Here is a 17,893-nt window from a genome sequence, read left to right as displayed (position 1 = left end):
GGGCAGGGACGCCAGGGGCCGGCGAGAAGGACGCAAAGGGCAAGAGAAGGAAAAGGAGATGGCAGGGCGCGGAACTGCTGCTTCTGCAGGGGCTTGGTGTGAGGGCTGCCTGCTCACTGGACCGTCGGCACTCGAGTGAGGACAGGGAAGAGCAAGATTCCCCACGGCTCGGGGAGCCAAGCTCCATGGGGTCCAGTGGGTCTCCATGGCCAGGGGGGTCCGTGCAGAAGCAAGGCCTTGAGTTCTAACTGGCAACACCTTCACCTTTCAAAATAGTTTGTCTCCAGAACAGTTCCCTTTTAGTCTAAGTTGCGGTGGTTGTGTTGTTTTTGTTTTTCTTAAACAAAAAAAAGGATGCGTGTCGATGTATTCTGTGTGTGCGTGCATCTGTGTACATGAGTAACAGCCAACTAGCTCATATGGTCATGACCAAGCTATATTTCAGAAGAGAAAAGAAACACATTTATCACACTTTTCCTAAAACGAAAAGCTAAAATTTCAAGTTCAGTATTCGCTATCTTGTCCTTCCCTCCCCACCCTCCCTTGCTATTTCTGGGTTTTTTCCCTTCCAACTTACTTTAGCACCATAACACATTTTAAACATTACAATCCCTCTTCAGATACTACACAAAATGTCCCATAAAAATAGTGCTTTTTTGCCAAAAAAGTTATATAATATATTATATATATAAATCAACTAAATCCGTGGCAAATGTGCAATGCAGACGCCTCCTCCATTTAAAGTGAGCATCAGCTCACTTTTTTCTTTTTTTCTTCTTTCCCCTTTCCTTTTCCTTCTCTCTTTCTTGCTTTCTCTCTCCTCTTCCTCTCTTTCTCCCGTCATCGGTGATTTCAAAAAAGGTGCAAGTCGATTTGGAATCTTGTAATGAAGCACACACACAAAAACGCAGATGGGGGCTCCTCGGAACTTCTTCTCAGGTACGTTTTTCTTTTAAAGGTGCAAAAGAAAGTTATAAAAATAAGAAAAACCAAAAGAAAAAAAAAAAAAGAAGAAAAAAAGTGGGGTGGGAATGAGGCAAAAAAAAATTATCCCTCAATGTTTCTCCCCGTTCTATTGTTTTTTCACTTTATTGTCAAGAAAGACATGGAATGGACACTTCTCGAGAAAAAAAAGATTAAAAAAAGAATTTAAACTCCTATCCTTTTTTCCTCTTGCTCTTTCTTTTGTCTTCTGGTGTTGGCACCGGGGATGTCACGCAGCACCCGGCAGCAAAAAGTTCAAGTGCCAAACTGTCCCTTTGCAAGTACAGGTTTGGAAATACTGGGGGCGCGGGGGAACGAAACAGGTGTGGGAATCGAAACAACCCTCCCCCCCACCCCAAAAGGAAGATGCCGTGGGAGCGGTGCCAGTGGCCACTGCCGCCGCCATCCCCTCCTTGCTGTGTCAGTTGTCTGGTTGGGGCCAGAGCGGCACGAGGGTGCCCCACCGCCCCGCTCCTCGGCTCAGCGGCCCCGGGGACGGAGGGGCTTGGGGGGGCGGGAATCACCAGTCCTCCTGCCCTCCCCCAGGAGATCAAAAATTGAGACAGCTGGTCAGGGTTCATTTCTGGGGGCCAGCCGTTTCCGGGGAGGCTTGTGCCGCCGCTGGGGGCCTCTGGCTGGGCAGGGAGATGAGGGGACGGTGCAGCGCCTTGGCTTCCTCGGCCGCCTGCAGCCCCTCTGCCTGCCACCGGTACTGGCGGGCCCGCAGGATGTTGGGTGCGTCCCGCTGCCGCCGCTGGGAGCTCTTCTTCTGCCACACGTCGTACTTGGAGTACTTGCCGTGCGAGGGCTTCTGGAAGCTCTCCTGCAAGGAGAAGGGATAGCAATATTAGCCTCCGCTCAAGCCTGCCCACTCTCCAGCTGGGGATTCCCTTCTTGGACCTCCATCCCTCCCATGGAAATATTGCTTCATCCCTGGGAACAGCCACAGAAAGGTTGGACAGGGCTCTGAGCAACCTGATCCAGTTGATGCTTATTGCAGGGCGGTTGCACTAGATGACCTTTAAAGGTCATTTCCAACCCAAACCATGCTATGATTCTGTGACCCTGCCCACCTGTGGTTCCCCACCTTACTAAGAGCTGACTTTTGGCAGGCTATTTGGCACAACTTGCCAATGGTGGCTGTCTCTCAAAAGCTCTGCAGAAACATCAGACCTTGCAGCTGGGGTTTGTTCTCTCCACCCATGGCCTTCCCGACTTTCCTCTCTCTGTTTATTTCAGAGGAGGGCCACTACCATTCCTGCGCAGCCTCCTCACCTTGCTGAGTGCTGGCAGGCCCGCAAGGGAGGTGGCAGAGAGGTCACGCTCTGACTTGACGGATTTGGCGCAGTATGTTTCCAGCAGAGCCAGGTCGCAGCTCCGGAAGCAGCACTCCTCCACAATCCCCCGGTTGATCCGCCGGTTATTTCGTCCCACCGGTCTACCTGCAACAGGAGAGACCATGGTATTAGCCACCAGCCTGGGCTGGACCCTCTCCCCAGCTCCTTGCAGGCATCCCAGCTGCCAGAGACTGGTGGGCTCCACATCCTTCAAACACAGCAGTGCTTCTCCCAGACCAGATGACACGCGCCCGCAAACCAGCCAAGTCTCACGTTAAGACTTTCCCAGACAAATGCTACTGATGCCAACACCAGCATCCAGCAGCAGTTTAAAGGCACTGTTAAATGATGGGGGTTTATCTCCCTCCTGTATCTCTGGCATGGGTGACCTTCTCGGGCACTGCTGAGGCGAGGAAGCCCAAGCCCAGCCTGACCGCCGGCACTGCACTGATTACTGCGACCGTCTGCGATGTTGATCCTGGCAAGCGAATTTTATTAGAAAGAAGCAGCACAGTGTTGTGGCTGCCAACCTCCCTCCGCCGGATCAACACTCAGGCAGGTGAAGCGAACCAAGGCGGCTAAATTTTACCAGATGGGACAGCTCTGAGACAGCTGCAGAAAGAATACAGTCTCCCACGCCCGCCAAGAATAGCTATTAAACTTAATCTTTTAATAAGGGTTCCTCTCCCATTTCTGCCTGGAGAAGGATGCAAAAGCCCATGTCTGGTGCAGCAATGACCAAGTGCATTTCGTATCACTGCTTAATGATGGCCAAAGTGCTGCAGAGGAAAAGTTTACACCAGTTTTACTGTGTTTCCTCCCTGCCTTGAAATAAAAGAGATGGGTAAAGTTGAATTTCTGATGCAAAGCAAATTTGCTTAGGAACTGTAACCTCCAGAATGTAAACGGGCCCAAAACAAAAGGATTTTCTCCATGCTTTTGCACGTAGCATGTTATGCTCTTTTGCTGTTGTGGGGTTTGCAGCCAGACTTCTGCACACTGCCATGAGCACCTCTTCCACAGGCAAGGTGCTCTGAGGGAGGAAAACAGAGACCAGCAACAGTGAGGCTTGCAAACAGGAGCCAGTTCCGCATCCCAGGCAGGAGATTTTGGGCATAGGGAAAACTGAGAGTGAGCGGTGTAAGTGTGATGCCTAACATTGCTCACTGTTACATGCTTTGCCCTCACCTCTCTGCTGGCCTGCAGGAGCACACACGACTGTCCACATTGGCCCTGTGCATGACCCGTGATCCTTATCCCTTGCACTCCTGATGAAGCAGTCACTCAAGTCATAGGCTTTGGTGAAGACCTAAGGCTGGCTTATATGGAACTGACCACTTTCCCTGGAGGGTATCCCATCCTGGATGCCCACCCTAAGTGCCTTGGGACAAAGTGCAAAGCACAGTTCTCTATGCATACAGGGCAACCCCACGTGAGAAGCAGCCCCAGACGTGCAATACAGATGTGCATGTGGGATGCAGTCCTGTGCATTCAATGCAGCCCCACGTGTGCAATGCAGACATGCATATTCAACACAGTCCTCCATGCACAACAGAGCACTGTGTGTGCAATGTTGACATGCAAAACACCACAAAAATGCCTCACTGCTGCTCCTCTAATAGTCCTGGCAGGAGGACACCCGCTTTCTGTCAAAATCAGTCATGTTCCCATAGACCAGGAGTCCTCTGGCCCATGCTGGTGTATTTCCACCAGGCTCAGAGGTCACACAAACAAACACAGCATCAGTGCGCTGGTTGATGGGGCAGCTGACCCATACCTGCCTTTGGGAGTAATTTCAAATGCTTTGTTTTCCGTATTCATCCCCTTTGTGCCACCACCTTCCTTTTCTTTTTCTCTAGAAGAATTTCAGGTATGACCTTTAACCAGCCCCACAGGGAGATGAGAAGAATTGTTCCCCCCTGGCAAATGTTCATTGAAGGGAACTCTGTTAGGAGTTTAATTTTCTCTCTTGTGGTCAATAAACACACCGGATTGGGCCCTCCTCCCTGAAAAGCAGGGCAGATGTGTTGGTGCCCACAGCTCAAGTGATGCCAGAGTAGGCAACCTGGGTGGTGATGACCAAAGGAAACAGGGACAGCAGCCAGCTCAGGGCCAGCTGCATGTATTCTTCTCTGTGCATGCAACGTCCAGTGAGATCCATGGGAGAGGTGCAATCCACCAACACCTTGCATTGCACATGGCCCCTACTCAGCTCCTATCAATCCTAGTGCCCAACTCAATCCATGGCAGGCTGCTGGAACATTAAGCTGCTCCACAAAGGCATCCTGATATGGACAGAAGGAGTGTTTAGAAGGCAAAGAGAAAAAATTCAAGTCTCCCCCTCTTGCTAGCACATCCCCTAAGGGCTACATTCACACTCCCGCTGAACAGAAGGTTGCACAAGTGATGACACACATGGTTTGAGGAGAAGTTGAGGTTTTCAAAGGTTACATATCTCCTCTCAAAAACAGAAGTTTCCCACTTGCAGTTATGTGTTTGTTTGGAAAGAAGAGGGGAGGAGAAAAACAATGAGGAAAGCAGGACTATATTCACCGCTGTGCCTTCAAGGGCAATTTCTGGCCAGGGTAGGCACAGGAAGATCATGTCAGCATGTGTTTGCAAATGCCCAGGTGTGGCACCACCAGGGTGAGCTCCCGGCAGGGACCACCACAGTGACACAGCTTCTTCCTCCCTCATTGCTGCCCCTGCCTGGCCGCCAGGCACACGTGTGGCCCCCAGCCCCAGTGTGCTGCCCTTTCTTTCCTGCATAAAGCTGCTGCAAGCCGTTCCCCTTGCCGGCACCACTGCCAGCTCCACCGTGACTCTCCAATAGGGCACGTTTCCCATTACATAATTGTCCGTACAGACCTTGCCAAATGCCACTACAATCCTCCGGGGGGGAGTTACTTTAGGAAAAAAATAAGCAAACATAACAAACAAGGATTTAGTCTCAGAAAGTACCTGGATACAACAGGACATTGCTGGCTAACAGCAATATTGCTGCTGACCTGGATTGGGAAGAGCGTTTGTTCTGTAACATGATTTACACAGGCACTAAAGGCTGAATTTCCTGGCTTTTGCCCATGGGTGGCATCTCACTGTACCGCCACTGCCAAACCCAGAGAGGGCTTTGCCGCTCTGTCCCTTGCCCGCAGGGGAGAACTGTGTGGGCAGCAGGCTGCGGCATCGCCGGGGCACGCGAGCAACTTCCCATCACAGCAACGACCGCTTCCTCCTGAGGAAACGCGCTTCCTCTCGGCCTTCAATGAATGGCTGGGCTCCCTTCTTCCCAAAATTGTGCCTCACCAAAACCTTCTACAGCACTGCTGAGGGGACAAGCCCTGAGATGCAAGTGCAGTGACACAAAGCCCAGCAGTGTGAAGCCCTCCAGCTGCCTGGGGTTATTCCTACCTAGGTATGGGCTATCCTGACAGGCATCCCAGAGGCAGCACAAAGCCAGACCCATTCCTAGGAGAACCCAGAGGCCACGTACCTGCAGCTCAGCTATGCCACTGTGTCAGAGGCAGTGGAACTGCCACTGCCATGGGGAACAGGAGGGTCCCCTCCCTAGCATAAACACCCCACTGCTCCTGGCTCCCCACTCTCACCAGGGCCGAACAGATGCTGCAGGGAGGGGTTCACGGTGCTGGTGCCACCCTGGCTGGGTCCCCTCTCCTCCGGTCAATCAGGCGGTCAGCCGAGTGGAAGGGGACTTTGGGTGTAAACAGTCCCCGTGCCCCTGTCGCAGGAATGTTGGGAGCAACAAGGGGGCCTTTGTGCAGCACCGGGCCCCGTCCCAGTGCCCCCGGCCTGGCCCTCCCCCACCCCGGCACCACACTTTCCCCCCTGCTTTTTCCTAGTATTATTCGGGAGCGGCGGGTGCGCAAGAATGTGCCCCGTCAGCACAAGCGGCTGCAAAGAGCTAAATTCTTATCAGCTGTTGGAAAGGAGGAAACAGGAGCTGTTGTTTACAGAGAAGTCGGCCGCCTCTCCCCCTGCAGCCCCTTCTCCCTCCCTGCCAGCGCTGCATGACAGCAACTTCAGGGCTGAGGCTTCCTCTCGATCTGCCCTGCTTTTCACTTCAGGCTGGACTCAGCATCCCTCCATGGGCTGTGCCGCTGTCCCCAGGTGGGTGCTGGGGAGCAGAGGTACCAACCCTGCCACAGTGCCATGGTAGGAAGCCACCACCTTGACAGCAGCTGCCGGCCAAGCCAAAAGACTTAAAAGTCACAGAGAGGAGGCATCACCAGTGCAGAGCAAAGCATGATCAGATTCAGCCGTAGCTTGCCCATGCATGCCTGGGATAGATACAGAGCTGGCCTAGCCATGTCCACCATGTTCCATAGCTGGGTAACCTCAGCACTGCCAGCCCTGCCCCTGTTAGTGCAGATCTTCTATAACCCCAGCTCTTGGAGGCAGCTTCAACACTCTCAGCCCCAAACACCTGCCAGCCGTGGTGCCTCCTAGGACACCATCGCTACATGCATCCCCCTTGCACTGATGCAAAAATCACTGTATCTCGCAGCCAGCTTTGCTAGCAAAGTGCTCTCTTGCGAGAATACAGAGCATCACAGGTTCTTAAATAATTGCTTCAGCAAAAAAAATCTAATGGATTTTCATAGCATTTTTGGTTTTTTTCCAATATTATCAGTCAGATGCTTCAAAGACCCTTGTCCAGCAAGTGGGCCCTCAGGTATGCACAGGATAAGGCTCCCCAAGTCATTTATTTCTCACATGAACAGCTGCTTTAGCACAGGCTGCTCATCAGGTCACACATCCCATGCTGTGAGGTGCTCAATACAGACCCAGGCCTGGTTTTAAGATGTAAGCCCACAATGGTGCAACAAAATTGTGCCCTATTGTATCCACATGGTGACAACAGTGTAGTCGTGTGGGTTTAGGAGTGAAGATGAACATGGGCAGAAATAATCACTTACGAGGCCAACTGATGGAGGTAGAGAGGGAAAAATTAAGTGAAATGGGGATGCCCAAAACCTTCATCAAGTGGAGGCATTGCCCAAACATCTTCAGCCCTGTATGGCACAGGCTGATCAGATCCTGGAAGGATTAAAATATTGGACTGTGCTTCATCCCCAGTACCTGGGCTCACCAGAAATATTCAAAAAGGTGAAGCGGGGAAGTGGTACAGGAGAGGACAAAAAGAAATAAAGCAAGAACCCTCTTGTGAGCACCCGACTGGCCACTTGGCACCAAGAGACTTGTCTGCCTTCAAAAGTGTTTTTATTTTGGCCTGGGCAGCTGGGTTATTTGAGGTGAAAGGAGGTCAGTTTGACCTTAAAACAAAAGCCCCATTCCCTTTCATCCAAGCCCCATTCCCTTTCATCCCCAGAGAGAGGGAGGAGGGAAGAGAAAGCAGGGAAAGAGACAGATGCTCCTCTACATATAGAGGGAGAGGAAGAGCTGTGAGAGCAGGAGAGGCATTTACCTCCTTGCCATGCTGGTAAGGGAAGGGGGAGATGAAAAGAGGAAGGGAAGCTGACATGCAAACCCTCACTGCTTGGTCCATCACAGCAAGGAAGTGCACCCAGAGCACCCCTAAAGTGCCAGCTTCCCACAGTGCTCAGGGAGCCATGAGAAGATCTCGCTGCTCAGCTGGGATGGGGCAGGGGGATTGCTCCCAGAAAGCTGCAAAGCCACCTGCAGCCCGACCACCTTTCCAAAACTGCACCTGAAGCCCTTCCCAACCTGAGCCCTGCTGTGGCTGGGTGTAGGGTCCCTTGTGCCTCTCTCTACCCAACATCACCAGGCAGCAGGAGACAAGTCTGGTAAAGCATCCAGGTTGGGAAGGGACATCCAGGCTGGAAAGGGACATCCAAAGTCAATCCCTAACTTTGCAGCACCCCGTTGTTCCCTGCACATGCAGACTGGAACAAGAGGGAGGCTGGCTCTCCACTCCACTCCTCAAAAACACACCCTGTTTACTTGAAAGTGACTTTAATTCCTTTTCCCAAGGCAGAGGCAAGATTGCCAAATGCACCATGTGCAGCTGGTCTCTCCATCCTCTTCCCTATTTGGCTTTGCATCTTTCCTGTAGTCAGTCACCCTGTGGCTCAGCCCTCAGTGGGGAGCAGGACACAGTGTCTTCCCTCTCCCATGCAGAGCAGGGGACTCAAACACCAAAACATAGTATCACACTCGAGGCACCTGTGCCCATAGATTACTGAGCATCCATTGTCACTGGTTTACTCCTCATCCTCCCTGTTTACACCAGCTAATCCATTGTACTGCCAACGGTCCAAAGACCCAAAGCATCCTGTGGAAAGCCTGCTGCAGCCAGCTGGTCTGAAGCCATCTGCATGCTGCACACAACAGCAGTGCTGCATTTTTTTTGCATTAGCTGCACTGCAAAGGGGTAACACATCACTCTTCAGCAACAAGTTCACCAGCGGTAGCTGCAAGGTCACAAAGCTACGTCACAAAGTTTTGGGAGCTGCTTAGAAGGTGCTGCTACACCCAAGCAGAGCCTACCCGGGAGGGGAGAGTGCTCAGCTTCCTGCCTGCTGTCAGGATGCAACGCTTAGGCAGCAAAGTTTCAAAATAAACCAGGACCCAAGCTCAGCAGAGCACTGGCTGCAGACATCACTCGTTATTGTAATGACTTGCCCTTATCACCAGTGAACCAGCCACATAAGATTCCCCAGAGACATTCGACTTTCCTAAGCATCATATGCAGGACCCAGCTTCCCCATGGTACCAGACAGTCCCCAAAACCAGTGCCAGGTTGATGCATGTCACCCTGGCCATGTCCATTTTCCTGCTCCTCTCCTGGCCTACTGCCACATACAAGGAAATCATGAAAAGCACCAGGCTAGGAAACCTCTCCTTCCCCTCCCGGCCCGGCTCTGCTGAGGCAAGGCATGGGGTGGGGGCAGCACCCTGCCCGCTGCTGGCGGCTGCCCAGCACTTACTGAAGTAGAAGCCCCTGTCCCCACAGACGAACTGCAGCGTGTCCACCAGCTCCCCGCCGCAGAGGGTCTCCGCCGTGCCGTAGGCGGCGGCCGAGTCCAGCGCGTAGGTCAGGAAAGCCAGGAGCAGCAGCAGCATCCGCCTGGCCACGCACATCCTCGGCACCTGGGGACAGAGGCACAGCGTCAGCACCAACCACGGGACAGACCCCTCTCTGCCACCTCCCCCCACAAACCCGTGCCCCCCCGCCCACAGCACGCCAGGGAGTTGATGCCCAGACATGTCGGGATGCTGCTGCTGCTGCTGCTGCTGCAGGGAAGGACGGGCAGTGCTGCGACAGACAGCCGCTGGGGTGAGGCCAGCTGCCTGCGCTCGGCCCGCTCCCTGCGCTCGGCCCGCCGGGCAGCAGCTACAGGCAGACAAGGTTTGCAATGAAGCGGTTTTTCCATTGGAAAATCCCGCTTCAGCCTACCTCTAAAAGGCTTTTATTTCCCCTGCTCTTTCAACGGTGTGATTTTTTAAAAATTTTCCCTCTTCTTAAAAGGGAATTTGTTCATATTATTATCAGTAGATGGGTTTTTTATTCCTCTTCTGATGACAGGTTTTCATGCTCTGCCTGAAAACATGTCCACACAAAGTAAAATCAAGTGAAGCTTCAACCTGTCCTAGAGCTGCTTTTGAGGAAAGCTGGGAAGAGCAGCTTTTGTCCCGGGCATGTGAGAGAGATGAGACTCAGGCAATCAAGAGGCTGATTGCACAAGCTGTGTTTGCTGACAAGAGTTGGGACTGAGAAGACATCCCTCAGGAATATTATGGTCCCATGGGAAACACACCTGAGGCATCACTAGGGAGGGGCAAGGCAGTGTCAGACAGTGTAGAGCACTAAAAAAGAAACTCCCTGGACATTTGCTAACTAGCCCAAAGACTCGACTCCAGCAAACAGCTTTACCTTTGTGTTAGCTTCTGCAGGTGCAAAGCAAGGGTGCTATTGCCCCACTTGATGGGGCAAAACCCATGAATGGTTCAAGGTGTTATAGCCCCTCAGGGATGAGCCTCACAATACACATACAGCCAAATAATGCTGGGTTTTGACCAGACAGGTAAGCTCAAAATGAAGAGAAGCATATCAAAATAGCAGACAGTGGGTGGCAACCCTAATTTCAAGCAGAGCATCCCCTCTCCTTGCTAATATTCAACCAAGACACTGGGTTTCACACCCAGCTTTCATCACCATAGCGTCTGAGCAACTCGAGAATAATACCAGTTAATGAATATTACCTCACCCCCCCGGGATGCTCAGAGATGGAGCCGAAGCCCAGGATAGATTAAATGACTCGCCCAAGGTCACAGGGGAAGTCTGCAGCGCAGCCAGGAAATTAGCCCAGGTCCCCCGAGGCCCCGATACAGTCCTGCCAGCAACAAAGACACCCTTGCTCCCGAATTTTTAGTAGCACGTAGCTCAGATTGTCACCGCTAGAAATGCATCATGCTTACAAGCCATGAGCTCTACTGAGCAGCAGGAGGACAGGAATCAGCAGCAAGAAAAGCCAAAACAGAGGTTTCAGGGTCTGGGTGGGCTGTGGGGACATTGCCCCTGCTTGAGTTTTGATGGCGTTAGTATTGCTCAGCCTGTGCTAGGAGAGATCAGCAAGACTGGCTGAAGTCCTACAAAGCTCTGGACAAGAGAGGCAGCAGCCCTGGGAACAAACTGGTCTCAAATCAGCAAGTGATGGGACCAGGACCAGCTTTTCCAGTAGCAAGGTTCCCCTCAGCACACTGCAGGGGCTTTGTTCTGTACTACAGTAGGAGCAGATGGATGGCACCAGGCTCTGACACCATGCTGCCAAGCTGTAGTGTTTTACCACCAGCACCTTTTCCCCTTGATTTGTTTAACCAAGTGGCCCACAGGTGTTTAGTGGGCCTCCCCAACATGAACACAGCATCACTTTCAACGCTAAAGTCATGCCCCTCGTACTGCAGCATCACAAGCCAGATCTCCAGCTGACAACAGACCAACCCCCTTGCTCCTGTCCCTTTTTCAGCCTTTTTTCAACACGCAAATCCAAGTTGCTGGTGTCCCCAGGTTTCAGGTAGTACCAGCCCTCATTGCTGGGGTGATGGATTTGCCACCAGCCAGTGTTGTCATTGAAGGCACTCATACGGGACTTCAGGACATGCACATGCTCTCGTGTCCCCAGTTAGGCTCATGCTAGCTGTGGCTAATGAGCAGGCTGCGTGCTGGCCTCCCCAAGACAGAGACAGCTCTGACACGAAGGGGTTGATCAGTGGCACAGGTGACAAACACCGTTTTTCCTCCACATTCAGTCTAAAGAAAAGGGTGGGATGCTCTGAAGCAAGGGGAGAGTGAGATTTTGTCAGCGGATGATATTTGATGCTGGGGAGACCTGATACCTTCTGTGGAAAAACACTTGTGCTCCTCAGAAAATACCTGCTACAGCACAAGCCATACTGCAAGCCCCTGGCAGCCTTCCCTGCCTCCACTGCAAGCTCCTTCCAGGTGCCCACATACCCTGTAACTCTGGCCAAGAAACACTCCTGAAGAGGCAGGAACAGGGAGAGCCCCAGAACCATCCAGAGCACGGCTAATGTCGAGGTGTGAAGTGCAACTAAGTCCACCTTTGCCCACGCACCAGCCACCAGTCCTTCCCTCTGCTGTCACCTTGGCGTCTCTCTGCTCCTTCCAGTTGCTGTGTAATGAGAAACCAAGCAGCAAAGCAAAGAGCATCTTTATTTACTACCCAGTGCTGCAGTTTCTCTCCAGCTTGATGGAGCTGCAGCCCAACCCACCCCCATAAGCCCTTTCCTCTCCCTTTGGCCCTACTGGCTCTGCTAATGAAAAGCCCCTAGACTTCACACAAAGGCTACAGGTGTTCTCAGGGTGCCATCACTGGCTCAACACGTCCCAGAAACCTTTCCATTGATACTTCCCTCCCTCACAAGCAGGGATGAGCAGACCCATGCAGGAGAGCTTGCACCCACCTCGCCATGGCTGTCAGAGCAGGTGCTGCTGCCCAAAACAGGGTGTAATGGCATAGCTGGGTACCTGCAGCCCACGACCTGGTCTGTGCAAGCACCATGCCAGCTGCACAGGTTGCAGGAACTGAATGGCTGCTCAGCATGATGAGTCTAAGCCCTGTGAATACCCCCAAGATTTCATTCTCCACTGGAAACCTGGAACAGCGCAGCTTTCAGTTTCTAGTCCCAAGCATTAGGACAGGCATGGTCTCCTCAGCTGTTGAACAGGAGCACGTTCATACCAATGGTTGGAAGAACATTCACATTTTATTAGAAAGCCTCTCTTACACGAAATGGAACAGGAATAAGGCAGCACGAGGGAAGTGGTCCACTTCCCTAAAGGACAAGGTCCTCTCTCTGCTGGAAGAGAGGCTACAGCTACCACTGTCCCATTCTTGCCAAAGCAGGTTTAAACCAGCCATGCTGACTGCTGTTGATCCTCATGTGCCCAGACAGAGCTTAAAGGTTTTAGATGCAATGGGAATGGTAGGGTGAGACATGCCAGATGCCAAACAACCTGAGCACCAAATTCCTCCTAAGGAGGGCTTGGACCCCACACAATGTGCAAGAAGGTGATGCAAGAGAATTTCTTGGTTGCACAGATGACCTGTACCATCCTGGGAACCACACCTGAAGCTCCTCTGAATAAAAGCTCCCACTTCTAAAACAGCATTATCAGTGCAGAACAGGCTCAGACAAGGTATCAGCACACACTGCAGGCCTCTCCCTCCCTGGAGAGTGTTTGCTTTGCTCTCTATCCTTCATGCCCCTCTCATGCATCCCCAGCACCCCACACAAAGTCGGGCTGCCACTGGAACCAGCTCAGCCACAAGCTGCCATGTGCAGGATGGTCCTGCCATGGAACTCCTCTGTATTCCTGCCTTGCAGCACACATCACTGCACCCATGGCCAGGGAACCCCAAACACCTCTTCGTAGGCCCCAGCCAGCAGAGAAGTCCAACAGAGAGGGTTCTCTCAGAGTGGCTGTGGTGTGCTGGGAGTTAGTCCGAGGGCAGGTCTGCAGCGGAGTCACCCTCCCACCCGAGACCGTTAAAGGATTTTTTCAGGATCTGCTGCTGAATCAGCTGGATCGACAGTTTCTGTCCAGCTGCTGGGGAGTCGGGGGCCAAGAGGCCACAATGTGCTAAAAGGCCCAGTTGCCAAGTCTCAGAGTACAGCTCAGGCATCCCTTGCATCCAGGCTTGTGCTGAGCAAACCAAACCACGATGCCTCTTGGGCAACAAATATCTCCCCGAAAACAGAGACAAAACCTCCTGTCTGACCTAATTCTTTCTTCAGCCTGGCCTTCATTGCAATTTAATATGAACAGAACAATGTAGGAGGGAATTGACAGATGGCCCAGTCTGTAAAATTTGGATTTGGACAGCAAAAAGAAAAAAAAAAAAAAAAAGAAAAAAAAAAGAAAAAAAAAAATCTTGCCTCTTTGCAGAGCAGTGCAGCATTTAAAAGGGACCACGGCAAAAGAAAAGTCATCAGCCCAAACCCAGTGGCACATGCCAGAGGGGAAAAACTCAATTTACACATCCCGGCATCCCTCACACTCCACCCCTCCAAAAAAACAAAAGGGCAGACTGATGTTTCACTACTCCAACGATTGCCTGTGAGAGATGCTGAACATCTGCCTCTCTGCATTACTCCTCTCCGTGGACGGCCCCAGGAGAGTGGGGAGCTGACCCGGTTCTGAGCGTGGCAGTCCCAAAGGAGCAGGATGTGGGTGTGTGGAAACCTCACAAGTGCCAAGTGAATGCTGCTGCTGCCCACAGGGCAACCCAACCTCACCCAGGGCGCTGGGCCATGATGCTTAGAGGTGCCAAGGAGCAAAGGGATAATGGAAGCCAGTGTGAGAGGCAGGTGCCTTGGCAGCTGTAAACTACCCAGGAGCCGCATCTTGGGCAGAGGCACTGGGATGAGGTGCCCAGCAGTACCTGAAGGCAGAAGAATCACCTCATGCCATGCCACAGAAGAGCTTCCCTTTTCATCTGAAAGAGAAAGGAGATTTCCAACCACCCACAGCTTGGAAGAAGCAAGCTTCAAAACACAAAACTTTTGACCACTGAGTTGTCAGGCGAATAAAAACAGCTCAGGAGGACCAGGGGGTTTGCTGTCTAGCTCAGGCTTGAAAAAAAATAAAATTCCTTCTGCTTCTTGGCACCTGGCTCGCATGACATTCATATGGCTGAGGCTGGCAATACTGCTGCTATTTTTAGCCCTCACTTTTTTTGTCTTCACTGCTCGTCCCCATCAGCAGCCCACTCTGCCCCACACCGGGGGTCACCTTTCTGCCTTCCATCCCGTGAGCCCAGAGAGGCACCTGCCTCCTCTGCCTGTGGGACAGGGGCTGGGGCAGGGAAGTACTGCCTGCACCCCATGTCTATATGTGCTGCAGGAGAACTACTGTGCCTGTGGAAAAATCAAGCTGAAAGAGGTGAATGGGGTATTCAGTACCATTTACTCACCCCACTGGGGAGTAAGAGCGTATTGCATAAATTTTGGTATGCAGCCCAGAAATATTTGATTTATTGTATTAAAAAAAAGGAAATGCAATCTTGCTTAACTCTTCTAAAGACAGCTGGCAGGACCCAGCGAAGGGATTTAAGTCCGTTTTAGTAGCCTCACTTAACTCCTTTCTTTATTGTTCCTCTCTCCTTTCTGCATTCCCTTCCAAAACCTGGAGTATATCAGGGAAAGTTAACAGCAAGTTAAGCTGTTAAATCAGGAACTGTGGTGACTGGAGTCTACTGGCAAGTGATATTCCCACAACACGTTGAACTTGCTTTATGTCTTGGCAGAGCAACTTTAACCCTTTCAGAGCCAGGCTATAACACCAAGGCAGAATTCCTCTCCTGGTGCCCCCCACCTCTCCTGACCCCTCACACAACCATGCCGAGGGAGGCCGATATCGCTTTCCCCACTAAGACACTCATCAGCTTTTAAAAGCAAAGACAATCCAAAGAAGGATCGGAGAGGTCAGCCCCAGGACACGAGCTGGGAGAGGGTGGGCCACTTACAGTGCTTGTATGCACTGCTGGAAACACACCAACTTCTCGGTCCCTCTAAAAATAAGACCTCACCTGCTGTGTTTGCTTTATTTAAAAAAAGAAAAGTACAGAAATGCTTTTCTCTGGTGCTCCATGAGGCAAGCTGGGCTCGTGCTGAAGCCTATAGGAATCAAGGGGAAGACACGCACTGACAACTCCGAGTTGACTGGTCAAAGCAGCAGCCCTCCAGCCAGGCTGAAAAAAAGATCACCTGTCAGAAAGAGTGCTGGGACACACACGCAGACACATTTTGGCTCTCAAATTTCATGTAGCGGTGGGAGGGGACCCGCGGTGTCAAATCTTTTATCCCTTAATGAATTTTCACAGGAGCTGGGATAGCCCCTTTGAAAGGCTGAGTGAACTTGTGTGGGTGTCAACAACACGGAGCAAGATTTACAGCTCTGACCCATTCACCCCCACCAAAATTGTCAAGTTGGGTCCAAAACAGCACAGTGGAACTCAAATCAGAAGTGTCAGTCAGTTTTATACCTCCAGATGTCCTTAGCACAAAGTCATCCTTAACAAAACCCCACAACCCAGGCTCCTCAACTCCACTCTAAATCAAGGCAAGAGGAGGAATAAAAATCCCAACACGCTGAACCCTGCAAAGTAAAAGGGAAAAAAAAAAAAAAGCCACCCACATACACACACAACCTGACAATAAACAAACCCAAAGAAAAATAGGCCTCAGTCTCCCAAGCACATCCCAGCATTTGGAAGAAAACTACAGATTTTGTATAGGAAGCCTGGGTTGAAAGCAGAGGCTCTCCCGAGGTGTCTGTTTAAAACCACCCACACAAACCTTGTTTTTACACTTGATTGCTCCACGCCACCCTAGTGAGACCTGGCGTATCAGCAGCCCTGCTGAAGTGCCCCTGGCTGGAGACGAGGCAGCCACATCTGCTGGTACAGTTACGCTAAATCCGAGTTCCCTCATGTGCCCCAATTCCCTACTGCTCAACTGAGTGCTAAAACCTTTCCAAGTTGCGCTCTTAAAACAATTACTGTAGGGAAAAGCAATTGGGAAGGAAGAAGAAGAAGAAAAAAACAAAATTAAAAAAAAAAAAAAAATCACAGAAAGTCGAAGGCTGCACGCCAACCATTAACTCTCACTCCATTTTGGCTTCGCTTTCTTGTTTTTCCTCTCTGTATTTTTATCCCTCCCGAGACCAAACACACCGCAGTGTTTTGCAGAAGAGAGTTTAATAATCTCCCCGGTCTCTGGAGCCGGAGAACCACCGCTCCCCTCCCCGCGCGTCTCCGGGCTCCCGCAGCCGCCCGGCGCGGAGGGAGCGCGGCGGGCAGCCGGGGGCCGCTCAGCCCTGCGTGACCTCGCATAGCCCCGGCCCGTCCCCCGCACGGCCGCGGCCGCCCGCACACGCGCGCTGCCGCCCCTCCGCCGCTCCCCACGCGGGACCGCGCCTCCGCCCGGGCGGCCCCGGCGGCAGCATCCCCGGCGGCAGCATCCCCGGCGGCGGGCGCGGGCGGCACCCCGGGGATACCCCGCGCACCCCACCGCAGCGGGGCCGCCCCGCCGGCCGCGGCTGGGCCGGCGCTCGGGGTCCCTCTAGTGACACGCGTGGGGACGGCGGGCGGCGGGGCTGGCGCGGCTCTGCTCGGGATGGCTCAGCGGTGCCCGGGGCGGCGCGGCTCGGCTCGGAGCGGCGCGGGGAATGCCACCGGGCTCTACCCGCCGAGGAGCAGCGCGGAGCGGCGCTTACCTTGGCACTGCTGCTGCTACTCTCAACTTCTTGCGGCGGCGGCGGCGGGCCGGGGAGGAAGGCGGGCTGCCGGCAGCGCTCATCCGTGTGTGCCCCGGCGCTTGACATGCTGCTCTCCTGCCCTGGCAGCGATCGCGGCTTTGGCTTGCCTTCCCCGCGCCCTGGCACGTTCTCCTCGCCTTGCCTTTTTGGTATGTCAAGTCCCTGCTGGATTTTGTCTGAAGGATGTTATTTTGTTACGATCAGGTATTTTGTTAGTCTAGAGAAAGAGCGAGCGAATGCTTTCCTTTCCTTTCCTCTCCTTTTCCTTTCTTTTTTTTCTGGGTTGTTTTTCGCCCTTTTTTGTTTTTCTTCCCTTCTCTTTCTCTGCTGCTTTGGCTGCCCCTTGGGTGGCTCTCACTTTTGTGTTTACTGAGTCCGTCCCTTTGGTCGGGGCGAAGGAGCCGGCTGCCTCACTACCCGCTGCTCCCGGCTGCTGCCCCACGAGCGAGGAGACAAGCAGGGCGCTCCGGCTTTTATACCTTTTATACCCCCCTCAATGGGCATGCTCTCCCGGCGAGCACCAGCCCGGCCACGCAGCCAATAATGTTGCAGAGCGGTCTAACCCCCTCTCTTCCCTCCCTCCTTTCCTTTCTTCCCTCCTTCTCCCTCGTAACCCTCCGGAGTCCAGTTCGGGAGGGAAGAGGGGACAGAAAGTTTCTGCCGCACGGTTTCTTTGCGTGCTGCTACCCGAGGTGGGGGCTTTACCCCCTCTGCCGGCCCCGGGTGGGAGGGGGGCTACGCGCATCCGCGGCCGCCCCGCAGGTGAGGGGAAGAGCTGTGGATCCGC

At 52.8% G+C, this 17,893-nt stretch overlaps 1 protein-coding gene across 1 annotated transcript; it reads right to left on the bottom strand.

The window, feature by feature from the left end:
- Positions 1-784: 784 nt before the first annotated feature.
- Positions 785-17,552, bottom strand: IGF2 (insulin like growth factor 2). The gene is made up of 4 exons (XM_066187699.1): positions 17,065-17,552; positions 9,251-9,413; positions 2,260-2,426; positions 785-1,807 (listed from the first exon to the last, which is right to left on the bottom strand). The coding sequence occupies exons 1-4, from the start codon at positions 17,170-17,172 to the stop codon at positions 1,562-1,564; spliced, it is 684 nt and encodes a 227-aa protein (XP_066043796.1). The 5' UTR covers positions 17,173-17,552; the 3' UTR covers positions 785-1,561.
- Between the last annotated feature and the right edge of the window lie 341 nt (positions 17,553-17,893).

This window comes from Chamaea fasciata, unplaced genomic scaffold (genome assembly GCF_029207755.1).
Source record: "Chamaea fasciata isolate MVZ Bird 193981 ecotype frontalis unplaced genomic scaffold, bChaFas1.0.hap1 SCAF_7, whole genome shotgun sequence".
In the NCBI taxonomy this organism is placed as follows: Eukaryota; Metazoa; Chordata; class Aves; order Passeriformes; family Sylviidae; genus Chamaea; species Chamaea fasciata.
This window is presented reverse-complemented; position numbering and strand designations above follow the sequence as displayed.

Bases quoted from the DNA above. Each gene is read 5' to 3' on its own strand.
- IGF2 (XM_066187699.1), bottom strand. From the start codon at position 17,172: ATGTCAAGCGCCGGGGCACACACGGATGAGCGCTGCCGGCAGCCCGCC. The intron at 9,414-17,064 runs GTAAGCGCCGCT...CTCTGTCCCCAG, and splicing joins GTAGCAGCAGCAGTGCCAAG to GTGCCGAGGATGTGCGTGGC. The intron at 1,808-2,259 runs GTGAGGAGGCTG...TTCTCCTTGCAG, and splicing joins GCCTGCCAGCACTCAGCAAG to GAGAGCTTCCAGAAGCCCTC.